This window comes from Ochotona curzoniae, unplaced genomic scaffold, assembly GCF_017591425.1.
Source record: "Ochotona curzoniae isolate NIBS_2020 unplaced genomic scaffold, NIBS_Ocur_1.0 contig_4838, whole genome shotgun sequence".
In the NCBI taxonomy this organism is placed as follows: domain Eukaryota; kingdom Metazoa; phylum Chordata; class Mammalia; order Lagomorpha; family Ochotonidae; genus Ochotona; species Ochotona curzoniae.
This window is the reverse complement of record NW_024466399.1, coordinates 1,736,956-1,759,549: the sequence shown is the minus strand read 5'-3', so window position 1 is coordinate 1,759,549 and position 22,594 is coordinate 1,736,956. Positions and strand designations below refer to the sequence as shown.

The following is a 22,594-nucleotide window of genomic DNA, read 5'->3' as shown; positions in this document are numbered from 1 at the left end:
TGGCTCTTGAGGAGTGAATCAGCAGGTGGAAGATCTTTCTGTCTCTCCTTCTTTGTGTAAACCTGCCTTTCCAGTAAAAATAGATTAGAAAAAATAGAAAGGCAGTTCTGTAAGTACGGCCTCAATCCCTAGCCATCTGCAGTCAAGGCTGGTAAATGCGGAGGTGCTTGGGTGGAATTAAAGTTCATGTGGTTTGGACAGAAGCATGCCCGATGACAGTGGTTTTCTCTTGAGAGAAGGCAAGGAGAATGTGTGTTCCCAATCACTCAAGTTCTTAGTACCGTTCCTGGAAGGGTCTTGAGCATCTATACACTGCATTGTTAAAAGTAAGGGTCATTTCCGTCTGATCCATTCAGGAGACAAGTCGGAAAGGTAATCATTTGGCACAGTACTAAAAGATACCACTGGGGGCACCAGCATCCCAAACTAGATGGGTTGAAGTCCCAGCTCCACTTCTAATTCCAGCTTCCTGCTAGTGCCCTACAGGGATGCAGCAGTAAATCCCCAGCTTCCAGATGCCTTTAGCTCCAACCCCAGCATTTGAACGAGCAGCTGAGAAAGCGTGTTCTCTCTCTCTCTCTCTCTCTCTCTCTCTCTCTCTCCCTCTCTCCATTTTTTACTCCCTCCCTCTCTAGCCCTGCCTTTCAACTGAATACAAAGTCTTTTAACATTTGCCTTCTTCAATAATTTTTACTATAACTATAAACTTTTAGCTTTTCGAACTTTTTAAAATCTTTTGTGATATCATTCAAGTAGAAACACTTTGTGTAACTATATTTTCTTCCTCTGTATGTCTGCCAGGGGTCTTGTTTTCTATTTTTTATTTTTAGCTTCATTATTTAAATTTACTAGACTGAGATGCAAACACAGATTAGCAAAGATGGGCACAGAGTCAGAACCCGCCCTGTCTTGCAGTGTGACGGTCAGAGTTGCTCAGGAGCAGTCCCGTGCTGGGGTTTCCTGCCCATGCTGACCCCTTGCCTCAGGCAGGTCCTTCAGGCAGTGTCATCCTTTTCAGAACTATGCTCAGGTGGTTTTCTTGATTGCTTTTTTCACTGTGTATTTGCTTTATAAGCAAGTCATGTACTACGAATGTTGCATTACTGAAAGCTAGAGGTCCCTGTCTTCAAACTTTTTAAGGAGTTTGGAGTCTGCAGAAAGCATCCCTTAAGCCCTTCCTTGTCAATTTTCTTGAAGTTTCTTCTTTTTCTTCGACAGTTTCCTTTTTTCTCTCACTCCTTCCACTAGGTGTTTGTTGGCAGTTTTATTATTCGGGAGGGGGGCCACCATCATAGATGGGGTCCGTGGTTGACTGAGATATAGTTATGCCGATAAAAGTTGTCTAATAAAAGTTATTGACTGCTGGGCCCGGCGCGGTGGCGCAAGTGGTTAAGGTCCTCACCTTGCACGCCCGGGATCCCATATGGGCGCCGGTTCTATCCTGGCAGCCCCGCTTCCCATCCAGCTCCCTGTCTGTGGCCTGGGAAAGCAGGCGAGGACAGCCCAAAGCTTTGGGAACCTGCACCCGCGTGGGAGACCCGGAAGAGGCTCCTGGCTTCGGATCGGCATAGTATCGGCCGTTGCGGCTCACTTGGGGAGTGAATCATCAGACGGAAGATCTTCCTCTCTGTCTCTCCTCTCTGTGTGTCCGCCTTTCCAATAAAAATAATAATAATAATAAAAATTTTAAAAAAGTTATTGACTGCTAAAGGAGCAAATGAAGATTCTGGGGGATCCAGGGATCACAGGTACCCCCAACTAGCTGCTACCTCTGGGCCAAGGGGGAGTGGATCATGAATGGCTTGGTTGAGGTGCTTCAGTCCTCCCCTAAAGCTTGAATTTCTGCTTGTTTGAAAAGGGCGCGCAGGTTCTAATCCTGGCAGCTCCACTTCCCGTCCAGCTCCCTGCTTGTGGCCTGGGAAAGCAGTTGGTATCTTTCCAAAAATAAATAAATAAATAAATCTTTTTTAAAAGGGGGGGGGGGCGAGGCTACCACAGCGATATGAACTCACCTCACCAAGGCCATTGAATCTCTTAAGAAGGCCCAGGCCATAGATACTCTGTAGAAGTCTACCACTAGATAGAGAAGTAAGTGGGCTGAAACTGGTTCACAGAACGCATCTGCTGGTGGGAGGAGGTAGCCTGGGCTCCGAAGCAGTTTATAAGCTGTGACCTGGCGTGCCACATATGGTCCAAAGACCACTCAAGAACTGCCCTGGAAACTGCCACGAGAGCTGTTCCCAAGCTTTCCACAAAGTGGGAAGGATGTGTGCTGATGATGTGGCCAGACCAGTCAGAACTGAGCGGAAGTGACCCCAGCTGGGCTGTGGGGGCCCCGGCCTCCTGCTCTGAGTGAGAAGGGCAGGTGGGACCTGGAACGATAGTGCCTTTCCGCCTCGGTGGTCTCACAGTGTCCCTGCCAATCAGACCTGGATGGACGTGGCCCGCAGTGATGTGTGAGGGTCCTAGCCTCCTGCTCTGAGTGCAGAAAGGCAGGCTGGGACCTCTGTGGTCTTACAGTGTCCCCACCAGGGCCTCCCCAGAGGCTGACACTGCAGCTTCACAAAGTATTGCACCTGATATTTCAAAGAGGAGCAGTAAGGGTGGATTAGAGACCGAGATGCAGTAAATTGCTGAGTGATACAAAACCCAAGAGAGTTCCACCCAGACTTCAAGGGAGAGGGAGGGCCCGGGACTTCCTGCAACAAGGGCGCAGATGAAAAGCTTTGTGCTTGCAGTATTTGCAGTGCTGAGGATAAACGGACACTTGATATGGAACAGCTTCTCCCTTGTGTTTCTGTGATTGTTGTCACAGAAAAATTTAAAGCTCAGTGAAGTCCGTGTTTCCTTAGTACTCCCTGGCACTGAACTTAGAACCTGCCGCTTAGAACGCAGTCAGTCACTCAGAGCGAACTGGATAGACATTTTCATGTGAAAAGGCAGACTTGCTCCCTTCTCAAGAATTTACCTGATTTATTTTTGAAAGTTGGTGTTAAGAGACAAAGGGAGTAAAGAGAGCAGCCTTCCATCCATGGTTCGCTTGACCAGACGTCTGCAGTGATCAGAGCTCGGCCAGACCAAAGCCAGGGCTTCCTCTGGGTCTCTCCCCCGTGGGTGACAGGGACCCAAACATTTGGCCCATCTTCTGCTGCTTTTCCCAGGGACATGAGTAGGGAAGGGGGATTGGAAATACAGCAGCTGGGACACAAGCCTGTGCCGATATGGATTCCATTGTCTCAGGTACCTTCATTGTGGACTGTTCCAGAAAGCAGTGATAGGGCGTCAGGGAAGCACGGGGTGTGTCCAGGGATTGTAACAGCTGTTGCTGGAGTGAGCACCATGGAGTTAGGGGAGTTAGAGTAACTCAGCCCAGAGCGCCAGCACGGCAGCTAGGATGGCTGAGGTCTCAGTCGCCACAGGCTGCCGTTGGCTTGCTGGAGGCAGGTCAGTTCATTGGGATCTGCAAACATTACTGCAGAGTAATGTATTCATTACTGTTAACAGGTTAGCCAGTTATTTTGCAAGAAGCTCAGTGTTAGCTTAATTCAAGTAATATATCTAAATATTCATTTTTAATTATTAAAATTCTAATGTAGCAATTGCAAAGATAGCTAGTTTTAATAATATTTGAATTTATATTTTGAGGTCATATTTTCTTTTCTGGGTGTAACTTGGCTGAATTAAATGGTCAGATGTTTTGAATAGAGACCACGACTGAGAGATGGGGATTTGGCAGTTACGGTGGTGCTGAGGACAACACGGCTCGTGTCAGAGTGTCAGAGTGCCTGCTCTGGGTGCGATCCAGCCTCCTGCGAATGCCTGGCCTGGGGGACAGCAGCTGATGGCCCAGGACTTGGGTTCCTGCCACCCCAGCAGCAGAGCAGCGTTCAGGTCTGGGCTCTCGGCTTCAGCCTGCCCAGTACTGCTGCTCAGGACATCTGAGGCGTGAACTACAGTCTAGAAGATCGGTCTGTGTTTCTTTGACTTTCAGATAAAATTTAAAAAATAAAATAAAATAGAATGTGGGCAATCATTTCTTTCAAATATTTTATTTTTGTTGTTGCTGTTGGAAAGTCACATTTACAGAGGGAAGAGACAGAGAGGAAAGATCTTCCATCTGCTGATTCACTCCCCCGGTGGTTGCAACAGCTAGAGCTGAGCCAATCTGAAGCCAGGAGCTTCTTCCTGGTCTCCCACATGGGTGCAGGGTGCCAAGGCTTTGAACCATCCTCTGCTGCTTTCCCAGGCCACAAGCAAGAAGCTGGAAGGGAAATGGAGCAGTCAGGATACAAACTGGTGCCCATATGAAAACCCGTGCAAGGCAAGGACTTCAGCCACTAGGCTACCGTGCCAGGCCCAAGGACCTTCATTTTTAAACAAACAGAAGTAGCTGGGTTTGCATATTTCCTTGGATATAGAACATTTTCTATTGCATATCAATGAATATTTTAAAAACTCAACAAGAAGGAGCTGCTTTAATTTGCTGTAGGAGCCTTAAACAATTTATAAAACTAGATTGGATTTGTTTTCCTTCATTTATTTTAAAAGATTATTTATTTGAAAGACAGTTGCAGAGAGAGAGAGAGAGAGAATCCTTCCATGCCCTAGTTCACTCCCCAAATGGGTGTGCCAATCAGGGCTGGGCCAGGACAAAGCCTGGAGCTTCATCCAGGTCTCCCATATAGGAACAGAGGCCCGAGGAAAGAGGCCATCATCTGCTGCTTTCCCAGCTACATCAGCAGGGAGCTGGATCAGAAGTGCAGCAGCCGGGACTCAAGTCAGCATCCCTATGGAACGCCAGCACTGTAGGCGGCAGCTTAGCATACCGTGCCACAGTCCTGGCCCCTACTTTATTTGTAGTTATTATTTTTGTGGAAAATGGAAGAAAAGAGGGCTGGCACTACACATAGCAAATTAAACTTCCACATGCAAGCCAGTATCCCGTACGGTCTGGTGCCTGTATGAGTCCCAGCTGCTCCATTTCCCGTCCAGTTACCTGCTAAGGCACCTTGAAGAGCAGGGGAGGATGGCCCACAGGAGATTGCGAAGAAGCTCCTGGCTCCTGGCTTTGGCCTCTCTCAGCCCTGGGCATTGGGGCCATTTGGGGAATAAACCAGCAGGATGGACAACTTCTCTTCGTCTTTCCCTTTATATCTGTAACTCTGCCCTGCAAATAAATAAATCTTTTTTTTTTTAAGTACATTACACTTATTTTAAAAGGGAAGAAAAAGACATTAAAACTAGAGTTTTTTCAAGTGTACTGGTGTACCTGGTCCAGTGCATTGGAATTGATGATAGTATATTTGAAATTAGTGAGCCAAGGGTAATAAACTTGACAGCAACATACAGCAGTTTAATAACCATGAAACATTGCACGGCCAACGAAGACTGAAGCCTTCTTGCAACAGGAAAGCAAGAATGCAAAGATGTTTTTATACTTTATTGCCACAGGTAAAAATGTCTGTAGAAAGAGATAAGCAGTGACAAAGCTTTGATGTTAATAAACTCAAATGGAAGTCCCGAATCAAAGCGTGTTAAAGGCTGGGGTATGAAGGGACAGATGACAGAGGCACACCCTGTAATTAGGTGTAATTTGTGCTGCGGCACAGCTATTTGTGCTGCAGGAATGGGAAGTTGTCTTACTTCCTTGTATTATAGGAGGGTAGCACTTAGCAGGTCCTGCTGGGGGGCTGTGCTGGTACTCTCTGGGGGGGGCCAAGGAGCAAAGAAAAACAAATTCGAATATAAAAGCAGAAGTATATTTTAATCTTTCATTTTGCAGTTGGATTTGTTCAGCGGAAAATGAGGGGGGAAAAGTTACTGCTCTTTTTATTCTATAAACTACGTGTTCCAGTAATTCATGTACAAGTTGGTGCTTTGTTCCTGGGAGTTGTGGTGTTTTATGACTTGTAATAGCAATATGTAAATTTCACATTTATATGCATAGTTTAAAAGTGGTGAATATTTGGTAACACTAACTATTAACAAATATGTTTTCTTTAGTTATTCTCTAGAAATAATATCATTAAATGTTTTCAGGTTATAAATTTTAGTGTAGAAATGATATTTAATGAAACATCCATCTGTGCTGCAGCCTGGACTTTATAGAATATCTTCGTTGATATTTGTGGAATTCCATCTCAGTGTGTATAAGTGTGATTACTATTTAAAAATAAGGCCTCATTAAATTAAAACTTTATCTGTACTATCCCAGGCACCTCGTGTGCTCAGTCCCCTCTCACTCACCCCGAGTGCTCAGTCCCTCTCACTCACCTTGGGTGCTCAGTCCCCTCTCACTCACCTCGGGTGCTCAGTCCCTTCTCACTCACCTCGGGTGCTCAGTCCCCTATCACTCACCCCGTGTGCAACTGGAAACGCGCACAACACTCAGAATTGGTAAAACGAGCCTTAAATATGAGGGCACAGGGTTTTTCCATACTGTATGCTAGATTTTCCAAGGCAAAGTATGAATGGCTTCATATTCTGTATGGGATTATTATGTCCTTTTCTCATGTACCAGTGTACACAATTGGAAGACTGTTATGCAGTCAAGCCAAAACATTGTGTGTGTATTTTTTTTGTATGTGCAATGTAAAATTTTCAAACATGTTTTTTAAATAAGACAAAATCTGTTTTAATTGTTAGATAATTGCCCAGTGAAGAACCAGCTCAAATCAAGACAGGTTACTTACAAGCTTCTGACTCTGTGCAGACTCACCGCGGCGGTGATTCCGGAGTCCTTGAAATCACTCCAGAACTGAAGTGCAGGGGCAGAGACCACTGTGTGGCTGGGAGCTGTGGCTTTGCGGCCTCCGTGTGGATGTCCCAGGGGTGGAACTGAAGCTGCCATATTTGGAAGGAGAAGCAGTGAGAAGCTGAGTCCCTTCTAAAAGCTCCGCTCATCACGTTATCACAGATGACATTTAGTAGCTCTTACTCTCTTAGACCTAGCAAGTGCAGATTCTTCAGTGGCCAGAAATGGCCACAAAGGCTAGGGCTGGACTGATCCAAACTTGGAAACCAGGGGCTTCTTCCTGGCCTCCCACGTGAGTGCAGAACCCCAAGCAAGGCCTTGTGCCATCCTTCCCAGCCTTCAGCAGAGAGCTGGCTCAGAAATGGAGCACCCAGAACAGGTGCCTGCACTATCCCCCCACGATTCTTTTTTTTTTTCTTTGAGATATATTTCTTTTTATTGCAAAGGCAAATTTAGAGAGAAAAGGAGAGACAGAGAGGAAGCTCTTCCATCCTCTGGTTCACTCCCCAAGAGGCTGCAGCAGCTGGAGCTGAGCCGATCTAAAGCCAGGAGCTCCTTTGGCGTCCCCCACATGGGTGCAGGGTCCCAAGGCCTTGTGCCATCTTACACTGCTTTCCCAGGCCACAGGCAGGGAGCTGGATGCCTCCCTGGTTGTTCGTGTCTATCCTTCACATTAAAAAGTGTTTACATTGTTCATCTGTAGAATTATTTTTCACTTCACTGCATTGATCACATCATGTATGACTACTTTTTGGGTATTGCCTCTGGACAAGATAAACTTCGATTTGCCTGTTACCCTTCATTGGTTCTTTTTTCTGTTCTGATTTTCTGCGTTCTCTGTCTTGGCCTAACAAATGCTTTGTTAATCTGTTGTGCTGCCTTATGCAGTGTGTTCCTTTCTAATAACCAGAAACGTCCCTATCTGTCGCTACCAAGTCTCATTATCCAGTGGAGCTTCTCCCAACTTACTCCCTTCACCCTTCACACTGCTAGGTGAGTTGGCTTGCTCAAGTGATTGTAGTCTAAAGGGCTGCCTATAAATTCATGGAAATATTGTCGATATTAATAGGAGTATAAATTATGTAAAGTTTTCCAAAATTATAAACTTAGAAAGTAGCTAAATAGTAGCCCATAAATATTTGGAAGCTAATTTGCAACTAAACGAAGTGACGGAGTCCGTGGACGTGTTCATGCACAAAGAGTTGCTGTTTGTGTTTTCACTGGCAATCTCCTTTTCGAGTCTTGGATTTCCTGAATACTCCATAACTTCACACCATCTATTCTGGGCCTCAAATGGTTTTTTTCGGCTGTCTTCTCAAGATCTAACTCTGCTCATTTCCTTATTTATGTTGAAACAGTAACATGAGTGCATTCACCTAAAGTGTGAAAAGTAAAGGTTACCAAAATGTTAGCTGTGCGCATCCCCGTGCTTGGTAGTCTGAGCCAGGGAGCTGCATGTCTCCCCTGGCTTGCCATCACGTACGAGATCCCAAGGTTGTCGGAGTCAAGACAGATTTTCTTTAAAGAAACTGTTGGCACATTCCTGATTTGCTCTCTGTTTCTGTGTAACGTGGGAAGCTTTGCTTGAACAGTCAGTTTATTTTCCAAAGTATTCTATATGATCACATCTGTACCTTGCTTTGAGTGTTGCGTACTTGTGCTCTCCATGTATCACTTTATTTACTGGCAGTTTAACTTATAAACACCAGGAAACATGCCAAGGGCATGCATCTTAGCACCTTTGCCAGCTCGGGGAAAGGATCTGTCTCGTTTCCTACTCATTTTTTTTTTTTAACAAATACATTTTAATCACAAAACTTGGTTTCAGAAGTGCTATGTTACAGTCCGTGAATTCCCAAGATGAAGCTAAAAAATGCGTTTAAACCCAAGCCATCCCTGGTATGAGGCCTGAAATCCCACCAGGTCATTCGCTCGCATCTACAGGGCGCTGAGCAGCAGCTGCTGTAATCCAGTTTCTGAGATTCCACGGTTTCTATGCGATGTGTCCTCTGGTGCAGTTAACACTGCCAGCACCTGTCCACGGCTTACCTCTTCACCTTACTCTGAAGGCCCTTTTAAAATCTAAAGTAATTACCCGCATGCAGTAATTTATGGTTCTAATGAAAGGAAACAAAGAACCTTTACTTCGGTTCCTGCGCGTAGTTCCTTAGTGAAACTGCACAGAGCGGAATGTATACCTAGTGATTTAAAGATGTTCTCATAAATTATTAACTAGGCTTAAAATATAAAATCATCAAGGCCAATATTTCACATTTTTTTAAAATACTGAAATATACTTAATAACACTCTTACTTCACGCTTTGCATTTGGGATTGATTCATAATCATAAAGATCCATTCATGGACAGCATTCTCTTAAACAAATATGAGCTCTGTGTTAGACACTGGGAATGGAGAGTGGTTCTGAGTAGTTCAGTTTGCGGGGGACAGTCCAGGGTCATCCATGAAGATGGACATTTGCACTGAGTGTGGTGTATTTTCTCTTGAGGACACCTAACCCACGATGGACTCTCTGGGAAGCGGTCCCAGAGGAGGCAGCTGTCAGAATTAATTTTGAAGACATAAGTTGGCCAAGTGAGAAAAGGACAAGAAGGAAATTAGCTACATTATAGCCGTGGTTCTGTGGAACAGGTACCTGGTGGCTTCATCTGTTGTCTGGTAGCCAAGTGGGCACGGAAGCTGAGGATACCCCCAACAGGTCAGGCCAATGTTATGAAAATCACATTAGCGATGATCAAATCTAAAATTGATGTTTTAAATTAGTACAATAGTTCTGTGCAAAGACCATTTGTAAAAAAATGATACTATCAGTGGAATTTTTGAAAAAGAAATGCAGTTTCTAATAGGAAATTGCAAACCTGCCTCTGAACTCAATTTGTGGTGTCTTTTCATCTATCTGAAGGTTGTTTAGAAATTTTGTTCCATATCTGTTTCAGCTAAAAATCTCATCCGCATTCTGTGTCCTGTGTTGTGCTAACGGTTTGACTATTGCCGTCTCTAAGCACATTCTGTGTAGGGTGGAGAGTGGCGTTTAAGGGATTCGGTGGCACATCAGCGAACTGCTGTCAGTTTTAGCCAGAGCTTGAAGAAGCCCTCCTCACTGTGAGGTTCTTAGAAGCTGCAGAGGAAACAAATGGAGTGGACAGCATCTGTTGGGGATTGGAGTGCGCAAGTGTGAATGGGTCACAGTGTGGGAGCCTAGGGGAAGGGTGAGGCAAAATACAAAGTGAATGAATCCCTTCCCTCCTGCAGACCCAGGAGCTGCTCACTGCAGCTGTTCCCCAAGAAGGCAGGGAGGAAGGAGAGTGGATCCTTTAATCCAGCCTTCCTCCTTCACACTGGGTCGCCCCGGGGGAGGGGCAGGAGAGCCTAGGTGTGTTATTACCCCCGCTGGACGTCTCTGATGGAGGCAGTCTGTTCAAGGTCCTAGAATTGGGTCATAGATCTCAAACACGCCTTGTCACTGCTCTGCTGTGGCTCAGATGACCAAAGAGGAGACGGATGACAATCCAGATAAATTACTGATACCAAACCTGTTACTAGTTTCCTACTTAAATTTAATTATGGAATCTTGAAAAACACTTCTTTATCTGGCACACATATCATTGCAAAAAAAAAAGTTATGGTTGATAAATAACTTTAAAAAATAATTATCAGAGTTTGCAACTGATCCTCGTGAGACGTGCACGTTTGCTGAATGCTGGTGCGCCTTTCATGCCTCCGCTCTCACACCTGCTGCTGCTTCGCCTCCTGCCCCTCCTCCAAAGAGTGAGTGCTTCTTCAGCCATCATTTTACTCCTAGATAATGCTTGGTCATTGGAGGCACAAAATGTTTACTACATAGAGTTGAGTAATTGTGGCAGTTAAAGGGTGCTGGTGTAGCAACTGATTTAGCTAATCCTCCACCTTCTAGTGCCAGCATCTCATGTGGGCACCAGTTCCCATCCAGCTGCTCCACCTTCCCATCCAGCTCTCTGTTCTCAGCCTGGGAAGGCAGTAAAGGATGGCCTGAGACTGGGACCCTGCACCAGCTTGAGAGACCTGGAGGAAACTCCTGGCTCCCAGCTTTGGATTGATTCAGCTCCAACCATAGTGGCCATTTGGGGAGTGAAATGGCAAGTAGAAGATCCCCTCTTTGTCTCTCCTTTTCTTTGTAAATCTGGCTTTTTGGTATAAACAAATAAATAAGAGTTAAAGTATTCTCTGTGTAGGGAGAAAACTAAAGTAATTAAGAAAAATATGCTTAGCTGTGATTGCAATAAATGAAACTGGAAATACTTTAGTCTTTTTTTTTTTAATCACTTGAAACATAACTTGAACTTTTCACTTAGAATATAAACAAAAGTCAGTGTAGTTACGATATACCTCCTGGAAGGTAATTATAAGGAAGGGAAAATAAAGTATTTCTCAAAATGATCTACTTAGGAAAGAAAGCAGTTCCTCGATGTGAAGGCACTTGTTTTTTACTCAGCAATATCTGTTGGCAGTGACTGTTCTTTTCTGGATAGAAATCTAGGGTTTTTTTTTTAATTACTTGTATAAGCCTATATCATTCCACTTTGATGTGTTCACTTAAGCAAAACCATACTAGGTTTCTCTCAGCCCCTGGAAAAATGTTTAGACCAGATCAGATGCTATTCAGGAGCTGGAGGGAGTCACTGCCAGTCCTCCCAGCTTTCTCAGCAATAACTTTTTTCTGCCTGGCTGTTGGTCTGTTATTTTGTAGAAATTATCATGAGACATAACCTTTGCAATGAGTATTTCTAATTTAGTCTAGCAGTATTTTGTTTCCTATGCAATAAAATCTCCCTCGTTGAAAGCAAACTGAAAAAGGTCTAAGAATGAAAATTCCAGTTGCTAAGTTTCCTTTAAGAAAAAATATATATGTATGTTCTTTCAGCTTCACCACAGGAAAATTCAAAGAAAACAAATTAGCTGTGTTTTGCACAGCTCATTACAATCTTCAGAATAAAGAGCCCAAATGAGGTTTTATTGTATTTTTGACTGTTGCAATGTGTATCTGTTAGGCAGTTTGGAGGCTGTAACACTGTAAGAAGGCTCACTCTTTTCCCATTTCCTTTTGAGAAATGCTGAGACCAAAGAATGTGCAACAAAGAACAGAGAACTTACTTTGACCAGTTTGTCACTCCGTGGATAAAAAGTAGAGACAGAATGGTGAAGCACCTGTTACTTTCAAGGCAATAAACTGGTGAAATGTTTTAACAGAAGTCATCAGCTTTCAAAGATCTCTTTTATCCAGTTCACATCACTCATTGCTCTTAATTCCTATGTCACATTTTTTACTGCATTACAAGTAATCCTTGAAATCCGTGGAGCATTTTCCATATAACTAGAACCATGTGGATGGCTCTCATGTGTTCAGCGTAGCTTCAGAGCGTAGCATTTCTTGTACTGCTTTCACATGTATTTAGTATTAGATACAGGTTTGAGAAGCAAATTGTTGTGGAAGTAAGAGGAATTCATGGGCTGCTCCCACCACTTTGCAGCTGAGCTGACTCTAACTTTAGCCTCGGTAGGTTTAGGATGCCAGAGCCACCAACCCGCCCCAGCAACTCTTTGATGTGCACTGCTGCATTCCTTAGCCCGCCTCGCTCCCAGCCAGCCAGTGTCTCAGGCAGCTGCTCTTCATTCCAGCCCTTCCATTATTTATATGTAACTACATACACTAGCAAACAAAGTAGGTTTGGCGGACATGTTGTGTGACATCTTGTTCAGATAAAGGTTATGGTTAATACTGTTTATTCCCTTCCTACTGGAATGACTCTGATTAACTACAGTAAACGGGTTGGGTGAGAATGGGCAGAAATTTCCTTCGGTCTTTCAGACTAAGTTCAGTGCTGTGACCCTGTTACTTTTATTTCCCTATATGATACATAAGGGCGGTGTGTGTCTTTTAAGAATTAATTTTGGAGGCATATTATACCTGATCCTGTACTGTGCCCTTTTTTGTTAAGAAGTCTCAGAGAACAGTTTTTGAGAACCTGAATCCAGTAAGACGGGCACCCTGATTCTAACCTTCCTCAGATTTTCTGATTCTAGAGCTGATCAGGCTTGCCTGAGGACTTCTAGAAGTATTGGAAACTAGAGTATGCGAACAGGAGTAGTACTGGGGCAACGCCGGACTGTGTCTACCTGTACTTTCCTGAAAGTGGTTCTCTCTCACTCGCAGCTCTAACCAGTTGCAGTTTATGTAAATATATGCATTACATTTTCATACAACTTGCATTCTGCAAAGGTGTAATAAATGGGTAGTAATGCTGAATCCATCATCATTGGACTGTCACATGTACATGAAGGTTAATCTTCTAATTATAATTACTCTTGTAAGCAAGAGAACACTTTAGTGTTATTTAAGAGTCACATTGAAAACTGCTAAACTGTGTTTCCATTCCCTAGGCTTTGAACATGCTGTTCCCTCCATAATTAATTTCCCAGGGACAAGATGACTACCACCATGGCTAGGCCCAAGAACTGTTGGTTGGTTGGTTGTGATAACCCTGATACAAACTTTTGCAGCCATGTTCATTATTTTTTTTTAAGACTCATTTTGTTCATTTGAAAGCCAGAGCTAGCGTGTGTAAGAGAGAGACAAATAGATGGAAAGAAAGGGAGGGAGAGAGAGAGAGATCTTCCATTCACTTGTTCACTCTCCAGTTGGCCACATGGCCAGGGCTGAGCCCACCCGAAGCCAGGAGTCAGGAGATTGTTCCAGGTCCCCTGCTTGGATGTAGGGGCCCAGGCACTTGGGCTGACCTCTGCTGCTTTCCCAGGTCCATTAGCAGGGTGCTGGATTAGAAGTGGAGTAGTGGGACCATGAACCACTGCCATACGGAATGCTGGCTTTACCTGCTTCACCACAGCAACCCCTCAGCCATGTCTGTCACGTTACTCTTCTCTCCTACCTCACTGTTAGGCTGTTAGATCTTTCTACCATCAGTGTGATTGATTCTAGCATTGTAAATTAGTGTTTTTAATAATGGTGGAGTTTTAAAACTTACCATGGTTATTAGATGTGTGGACATAAAGTACTTAGTCATGGAATGAGGCATTCTATTTATTTCCATATAGACTCTAGTGTCTTACATACAGGGTGGCCATTATATAAATTAACAGAAAATGTCAAGCTCCGTGACGGTGTGTGCCCTTTTTGCCATGTCCCCGAAAGACCCTCTACACTGTAGACGCAGCAGGCCAGATCTCAGCCCGAGTGGAGCATAGTTTGTCGTATTATTGGTCCCTGGAAACTCCTCCTCAACCCTGGGGATCCAGTTCAAACATATCCTATCCTAGATTGCTTTCTTATTTCTGCAGGGCAGTTACTTGGTCTTCTTTCTGCCTTCTCAGGATTTTGTTTATATTTCTATTAGAGTATTTAGCTGAACCTCCAGAGCACTTGAATGTATGCCAAGCATTATGGCAACATTTTATGTTAATTATTTCATCGAAGGCTGTTATCAGAAAGAAGAACAACAACACTTTGAAGCAGACACTATTGTTTTCTCCATTTTGCCAATCATTTAACTCAAGGGTAATACAACTTGCCCAAGTGACGGATCAAGGGTTTAAATCTAGGCAGTTTGATTCCAGCTTCCTCATTTTTCATGTGAGTCAGCCGAGGTGCGGAGAGGTAATTGGTCCAAGGTTGCATAGCTCTTAAGTGACTGAACTGGAATCTGAATCACAGCAGTTTGACCTCAGAGCTGGGGCTTTTAACCATTTGCTGTCCAACATTCCAACTTGACTTCCCCACATCCACCCATTCACCCCCAGAAGAACCAAGCACAACAGTTCTGGAATTTTGAAGATGAATTGTTTTTTTTTTTTTTTCATTGCCTAGCTCATGTAATATGGACGGTACTTTCGAAAGTTTGTGTAAAGAAAAAAGTTTTGGGCCTGACGCGGTGGCGCAGTGGTTAAGGTCCTTACCTTGCACGCCCAGGATCCCATATGGGCGCTAGTTCTAATCCCGGCAACCCCAATTCCCATCCAGCTCCCTGCCTGTGGCCCTGGAAGGCAGTCGAGGACAGCCCAAAGCTTTGGGACCCTGCACTCGCTTGGGAGACCCGGAAGAGGCTCTTGGCTTCGGATTGGCATAGCATCAGCCGTTGCGCTCACTTGGGGAGTGAATCATCGGACGGAAGATCTTCCTCTCTGTCTCTCCTCTCTGTATATCCGCCTTTCCAATAAAAAAATAATAATAATAAAATCTTAAAAAAAAAAGAAGAAAGTTTTAATTAATGTAAAACATTTGAAACCCTTTCCCCCCGCCCCCTTGATATACATTCCATGAACTTTGAAAAAGAAAAAGTGAAGTATTCATTGAAAGGGAGGAAGGGGCAGAGCTTTGTCCATTTGCTGGCTCACTACCCGAATGGCTGCGACAGACAGAGCTGAGTCAGGCAAAGCCGGAAACCAGGCACCCCACTCAGGTCTCCCATGCGAATGGCAGGAGCCTAAGCACATGGGCCATCTCCTGCTTTCCCAGGTATATATGTACTGCTAGGAGGCAGGATCTACAGCAGAGCTGCTGGGACCCCTGCCTGCATTCAGTGTGGGATGCTGGCCTAAACCAGCAGGGATTAAGGCACTTTGCCACAGCACCGGGCCCTCCAGGAGCTTTTTGAAGTTCCCTACTATTTTACAAGGCACTCATACTTACATTGTTCTTCTCAGACATGACTTGATAGTTGGCATTAGTCATACATGCTCACCCTCTCCGACTATACTTAGCTGACTTTACCATGTAGCCTTTTTGTTTGTTTGAGTTCGTTTGTGAAGCCATCCCGCCACAAACCTGCCCGTTGCAGGAAGAGACGGCAGGAACCAGAGAAAAGAAACTGAGTCCCTGAAACAGTGTGGTTAGTCCAAGGAACGTGAAAACAGCAGCCAAAATGACAACAAAAGCCACCTGAAACTTATAAAGAAAGGAGAGAGAAAAATGGTACGAAGGGGGAAGGAGCGAGAGCACTCACGTGTGATCAGAAACGGCTCCAGGATCCAGGAGGAAGGGAGAGGAGAGAAACAAGGACCAGGCCTTCACCAAAGGCTCATTGTAAATGACGCATTTAACTGTTCAAAGTAATAAAGGATCCTTTGGCATGTATTAATGCAAGCCTTAAATGAGGAGCATTTAGACACTGGCCACTCGTTCCCAGAGTTGTTAGATGTAGTTAACAAACTAGTTAAGCATAATGCATGACTCGGCAGAGCTGCCTGCTGGGCCCTTGCACAGACCATTAGACTCGATGATTTGTAGGGCTCCGTTAAAATTCTGTGTTGCAAATCAGCAATGTTATCATTAGCACAAACCCAGTTACATGCTTTCGCAAAGCACAGTGAAATGAGATGGAATTATTCTCCAAGCATTTACAGTCTGGTTGAAAAATTAGACAAAAACCAGACAACTTGGTTTTTATTACAGTGCATTCCTGGAAATGATGCAATAAAGCATCGTAGGAACAATATAATTGGATGTAATATTCTTGACCATTAATTTCATCTAATAAGTCTTGAGATTTCTTCAAAATAGTTATAAACATGAAATACAGCCAGTTACCATTGGCAGATAAATAAAAGATTAAAAATGCCTCTGACAGGTGAGTTTTCCCAATTTGTTAGATAAGCATAAGTTTATAATACACATTGATTATACTATTTCTCATTTAATATGTGTTTTTAAAACTCAACTGCTAGGGCCTCAGTGATGGCTTGTCCTGCTGTGTTCCTTGGTATTCTGTAGAGCAGCGATGCGGAAAGCCCAGTTCGTGGGCCAGGCAAGGCCTGAGCAGTCAGTCGTAAGTGGGACTCAAAAGCCAATAAATCTATAGCAGGCTCATGCAGAAGTTGGTCATTTTGGATTTCCTCTGAATGCCTTAAGTAGATAAGTGATCCTTGGCAGAAAAAAAAAAAAAAAAGGTCCCCGGCACTGAGTAAGTTAGAGCAACATCCCCATTGATCTTTCCCCGCGCTTTGCGTCTTGCACTTCCTGACTTAGCTTTTCTAACAGGAGTTAGCATAGGAAGGTAGGCTGGGATGGTGGTGTTAAGGGCACACTGCATATGCTGTCACCTGCTGAGTTAACCTAGGTCAAATGGTTAACTGACAAGCCTTAGCTGCTGCTTTTGAAAAATCAAGATGAAAATTACGTCTTGTTAGGGTCATTCTAAGGCCCGAGTGAGAACAGAAATGATAAGGTGTTGGTGCCTGTGTTTCGTACTTAGTAAGTATTAGGTACTTTTGTGCTTGCGTCTGTGTGATTGTCCCTTGAATTCTGCAAAAAAAAAAAAAAAAAATGGGAGAGGTGCCTGAAATTGCATCCCGGACTCCAGTGAGGGTAACGGAGCACAGACCCGTTAGCAGGGAGCTGGATCAGAAGTGGAGCGGCCAGGACTTCAGCCTGTGCGTACAGGGGACACCAGCGTCACAGGAGGCAGCCTGGCCCCAAAGGGCACTGTCAGCCACTTACGAATAACCTAAATCCTGGACGTGTAAGTGACCTAACATTTAATTAAGAATTCGAGTTGTACTTTTTCTGTATTTAAACTTTTGCTTATCTGGTGATAGACAATTAACATTTGTATAATAAACAAAAATTAATGTAGTATTTGCCCAAGTTGAACTTATTTTGATTCTTTTGCTATGCTGTATTCTCCCTCGTATCAGGGATTTTGCAGGTGCTGCTGCTTAACTGCCAGTACCCTCTCCTTTGTTCTCTTCCTGTCCCAGCCCATAGGCTAACTGTAAATTCATTTGTCAGAGCGCTTAGTGCTCTGGGAATGAATGTTTGCTTTATTTACCATTGTTTTCCGATAGATGCTCAATAAAATTTCTTGAATAAACCAATATATATTTTCAACGAATAAATCTATTTTACCATGTGTCTGCATACAGAGTGTTCCTTGTATGTACAGTGTGCTGTGGACACTTTCTGAATATGGAGCACAATACAGGTGTAAAATTAGCTGCTCAAGGAAACCTGTTTGTTGTGTTTTGTTTTGTTTTGTTGTGTTGTGTTGTGTTTTGTTAAGGTGGATATACAGAGAGGAGGAGAGACAGAGAGGAAGATCTTCCATCCCATGGTTCACTCCCCAAGTGAGCGCAATGGTTGATGCTATGCCGATCCAAAGCCAGAATCCGGGAACTTCTGGGTCTCCCACACGGGTGCAGGGTCCCAAGGTTTTGGGCCATCCTTGACTGCTTTCCCAGGCCACAAGCAGGGAGCTGGATGGGAAGGAGGGCCTCCAGGATTAGAACCTGTGATCATATGGATATCCTGGTGCGTGCAAGACAAGGACTTTAATCACTATGCTATTGCATCGGGCCTGAGACCTATTGTCTTAAGGAGGAAGATCACCATTGTTCAGAGAACTGGGGTCAGCTGAAAAGGAACTGTCAACAGCTTTGAATTGGGGGAGTTTTAGGAAACTAATTTCTATTTCCCCCTTTTGAATTTGTCAGGCAGGGTGTTGCAGGACAGCAGTGTGCACTCTCACTGTCGTCCTTGGCGTGGCTGTCCACGTGGACTACCCTGTCCCCGTCCCCCAGGGCTGCCTGGCGTGGCTGTCCATGTGGACTGCCCTGTCCCCGTCCCCCAGGCTGCCTGGCGTGGCTGTCCACGTGAACTGCCCTGTCCCCATCCCCCAGGCCGCCTGGCGTGGCTGTCCATGTGGACTGCCCTGTCCCCGTCCCCCAGGCCACCTGGCGTGACTGTCCATGTGGACTGCCCTGTCCCCATCCCCCAGGCCGCCTGGCGTGACTGTCCACGTGGACTGCCCTGTCCCCGTCCCCCAGGCTGCCTGGCGTGGCTGTCCACGTGGACTGCCCTGTCCCCATCCCCCAGGCCGCCTGGCGTGGCTGTCCATGGACTGCCCTGTCCCCGTCCCCCAGGCCACCTGGCGTGACTGTCCATGTGGACTGCCCTGTCCCCGTCCCCCAGGCCGCCTGGCGTGACTGTCCACGTGGACTGCCCTGTCCCCGTCCCCCAGGCCGCCTGGCGTGACTGTCCACGTGGACTGCCCTGTCCCCATCCCCCAGGCCGCCTGGCGTGACTGTCCACGTGGACTGCCCTGTCCCCGTCCCCCAGGCCACCTGGCCACAGTGCTCAGGCCTATGCAGCATGTAGTGTGTGATTAAGAGATTGAAGCCCTTCATGTCAGTCAGACCTGATTTTAGTTTTTTTTAAAGCCTGGCTCCGCCCTTTACCTTTCAGTCCTGTTTCAGTTGTGGTCTTGTTGCAAGGATAACTAAATCACCTTTTTAAAACGTTGAAGTCCTTTTGGTTAGTAAGGGTTCCGTGGAAAGTTAACACTGACAGTGTTAGCACCGTCTTCGTTAGCAGCTGGTCAGCGCCCAGATCTAGTGGCGGAGAAAACAGACTGTTACGCTAACAGTCATTAACTCACTTCCCCTCGTGCCTTCTCACTTCGGTTTCCGGAAGCAGAGTAAAGTATTTCCTTCTTAGGGAAGTGCAGCTTTCTGTTGCCTTCCTGCCTTTCTGACTTCATCCACTTGGTGATGTGTCCCCCTGCCCTTCCTGGGACAGCCCCTGCTCCTCCCCCGTGGGTCCTCCCCCCCGTGGGCACCGCAGCTCACGGCCTGGGAAGCTCACTTCTGGAAGACCTTTCCTGAGAATCCTGCTAAAACACTGTCCCTTCCTGCTTTCTTAGCCTGCTTTGTATTTCCTCGTGGAGCTTCTTACTATTTTATATTATCTTACACATTAGGTATTAACTGACATTCTCCCTTTCCAAGATGCAGCTTGCCTCCGGTTCGTCTTATTCACAACTGGATCTTCAGTGCATAAAACAATACAAAGCTGTGGCACTGTGGGTTAAGCTATCACCCGCAGTGTCGACAGCCCATCAGGGCACTAGTTTGAACCTCAGCTGCTCCACTTCTGATCCAGCTCCCTGCTGATGTGCTTGGGAAAGCAAAGGAACATGCCTGATTGCTTGGGCCACCTCCACCCACGTGGTAGGCCTGGCCAAAGTGCCTGATCCTGGCTTTGTCCTCCAAGCCTTTGTGGCCATCTGGGGAGTGAGACAGTAGATGGAAGATCTCCTCCTTTCTCTAAATAAATCTTTCAAGTAAATAATTTTTTAAAGAAGACAGTGAAGAGTATGCACTTGGTATATACTCGTTAAATAAATCATCAGCGAGCCTTGGCTGGGCTGAAACATCCAACAGTAAGAACCAGATTGGGTTGAAGGCCAGTCAGGAAAGGCCACTGCTCCTGCTAGGACAGTGGGTGAACTGAATAGGGCTGTCTCATGACCCACCGATATGCATGAAATCTGGCATTGGGAGAGGTTCTGATGGAGGAGCTTGGGCAACTCCTCTGGCAGGACACAGTCCCTGCAGGTGAGCGCAAGAAGCACAATAGGGAACAGCCTAGACCAGGCCAGGGAAGGGTACCCACTGGCATACATTTGGCACAGATCGGGGGCAGACCAGGCTGAACCAGTTCATACCACCTGCTGGTGAATCCAAGCACCCGAACAGAGTGTAGGTGGGGCCAGGTTCAGCAACACAAACCAGTGCCCATTACAGAATGCCAAGGTGAAGTGACCCGTACCAGATGTGGCCGCAGTGCCCAAACAGCATACATGAGAACCAGGGAAAGGTGGCAGAGCCGGCAGGGGGAATGTGGGCTCCCTTGCTGACAACCACTGGAGAGTGTGAGTTAGGATGGGAACAGATCAGACCAGGCAGGGCTACAACACCTGTGACCTCATGTGAGCTAGATCAGGAAAAGCCAGGTTGGGCTGGCTGTTCCAACTGATACAAGCAAAAATTAGAGTGGGTGAGGGTTGGTTGGGCTTTGCCGCAGCATCAGCTGGCAGAGGCTGACACTGGAGGCTGAATCTGTCAAGTTAAACCACAGAACCACCTGGAGTGCATAATCCAGGAGTGGAAGTGGCCTAGAAGGGAAATAGTGGGATCCTCCCTCTTGGGTTACCACTCCCACTGGAGAGCACTGAAACTAGGACAGGGGCTGGGGTGGCTAGACAGACACCCAACAACATCTGTGTGGGCTGGAAAGTAGGGCTGGTTGGGTTGAATTAGGCTTCAGTGCCCATTGACATGTATGAGAGCTGAATGGGATGTAGGACAGATTGGACTAGTCTGCTGTACATACTGGCAAGCACAGGAACCAGGGCAGGGGACGAGCCTGGTGGGGGTTATTTTGGGTTGCTCCAACTAGGCTGCTCCCACTGGTTAATGTGGGGGTCAAGTGTGTGGTGGGCAGAATCAGGCTGGACTGCAACACCCGTTGTTTCCAGGGGAAGACAAGGCTGGAAACAGAACCGACCAAGCAGTTGCAACCCCCAGCTGATTGGGGTGATGGACTGTGCCGGGCCCTGTACTTGCAAGTACACACAAGAATCTGGTCTGGGATCGCCTCAAAGTTTCTATTGGGATTTCCCCAATCGAACTGACTCAGAACCCTAACCATTAAGAGAAGTACAGGTTCCATAGCCTGCCCATGGAGTGCAAGTGCCAGAGCCGAGCCTCCTGAGAGGCTCAGATGGAGCAGTGGACAGCATAACCAGGTGCACAAAGAGGGTATGGCAGTCCATCGAGACCTGCAAAGATCTGATACCTGGCACCATAACAGAGGACAGAACAAATCAGTCAACAACCCCAACCATATGTTGGCAGTGAAAAACTGGGCACAGAGACTCCAAGGTGGACTATGTCAATCAGTGGATTCTGCAGCGACCTCATCGTGCTTGGAGTGGCGAGATTGGCAACAATTCATGACTGTTGAATTATCAAAACCACCTGAGCAAGTATCTCAGAGCATGCCCCACATCAGGGACATGGGATAGATAGGAGACTGGGTGGGGCTTCTCCCTTTATCTCCTCCTTTACCTCAAATTCAGAAAAAAAAAAATGTGGAAATAATAGTCTTACCCACTTTCCTGTAAAAAGGAAATAAATAAAAATAAATAAATCATCCAGAAGTTTGGAAGTTGTCAGACCTAAACAAGAAAATCATCCTTCAAAGATTTTAAGTAGGTGAGTTTAGAAATAACACCGAAAAATTTCTAAATTGCAAATTTTATATCTTTTAGAAAAATGTTGACCATGGAGCCATGGAGAGACCATCTCTTCGCAAACAGCGGTTCATGCAGTTTTCTTCACTGGAACATGAAGGAGAATATTACATGACGCCACGAGACTTCCTCTTCTCAGTCATGTTTGAAGAAATGGAACGTGAGTTGTTTGCTTGGTTGGTTGTTTTTTCCCTAAGTTCAAAAGCATCAAACTTCCAGGCTGAAAATCCTGCCTTTTAAAATTGGTAACAGCTTTCCTTTATTTTCTTATCATTCTTTGTACCATGCATTTATTGTCTGTTAGACCTTTCGTTCGTTCTGGTACAAGAGGGAACTTTTATATGTATTTATCTTAGAAATGCTTGCTTTGCATACAGGTTTATTCTGAAGAGATAGGAAAAATATGTTGATTTTTAAATGCCACTAAATAATTATTAGTATTTTTTCCTAGATGCTAGTCTTTGGGAACGTTGGAGTTTAAAATTAGGCAAAGGATAGGAAGAAGGAAGGGAGAGAAAGTCAAAAATATTGTAGCAGAAATGGAAGTATGCCTTTGATAGAAAATGGTCCTGTCCAAGGAAAGGATGAGCGATCGTGAAGGTGTATTCGTGGGAACATTCCCATCTGAAAAGCAGGGAGAGAGATGAGAAAAGCAGAATGTTTGAAAAGTATGCACATGGTTCCAATCTTAGTATATGTGCTGCTGAAGCAAGAACAGAAAGTACACAGATAGAAGAGCG

General features: G+C 45.3%; 1 protein-coding gene across 1 annotated transcript in view; it reads left to right on the top strand.

Annotated features, from left to right (window-relative positions):
• The window catches only part of MICU2 (mitochondrial calcium uptake 2), an 80,954-nt gene that overhangs the window by 6,323 nt on the left and 52,037 nt on the right, over positions 1–22,594 (top strand). The window contains exon 2 of the mRNA XM_040988373.1: positions 21,873–22,014. Coding sequence (XP_040844307.1) covers positions 21,873–22,014 — 142 coding nt within the window. The remainder of the gene's footprint in view (positions 1–21,872; positions 22,015–22,594) is intronic.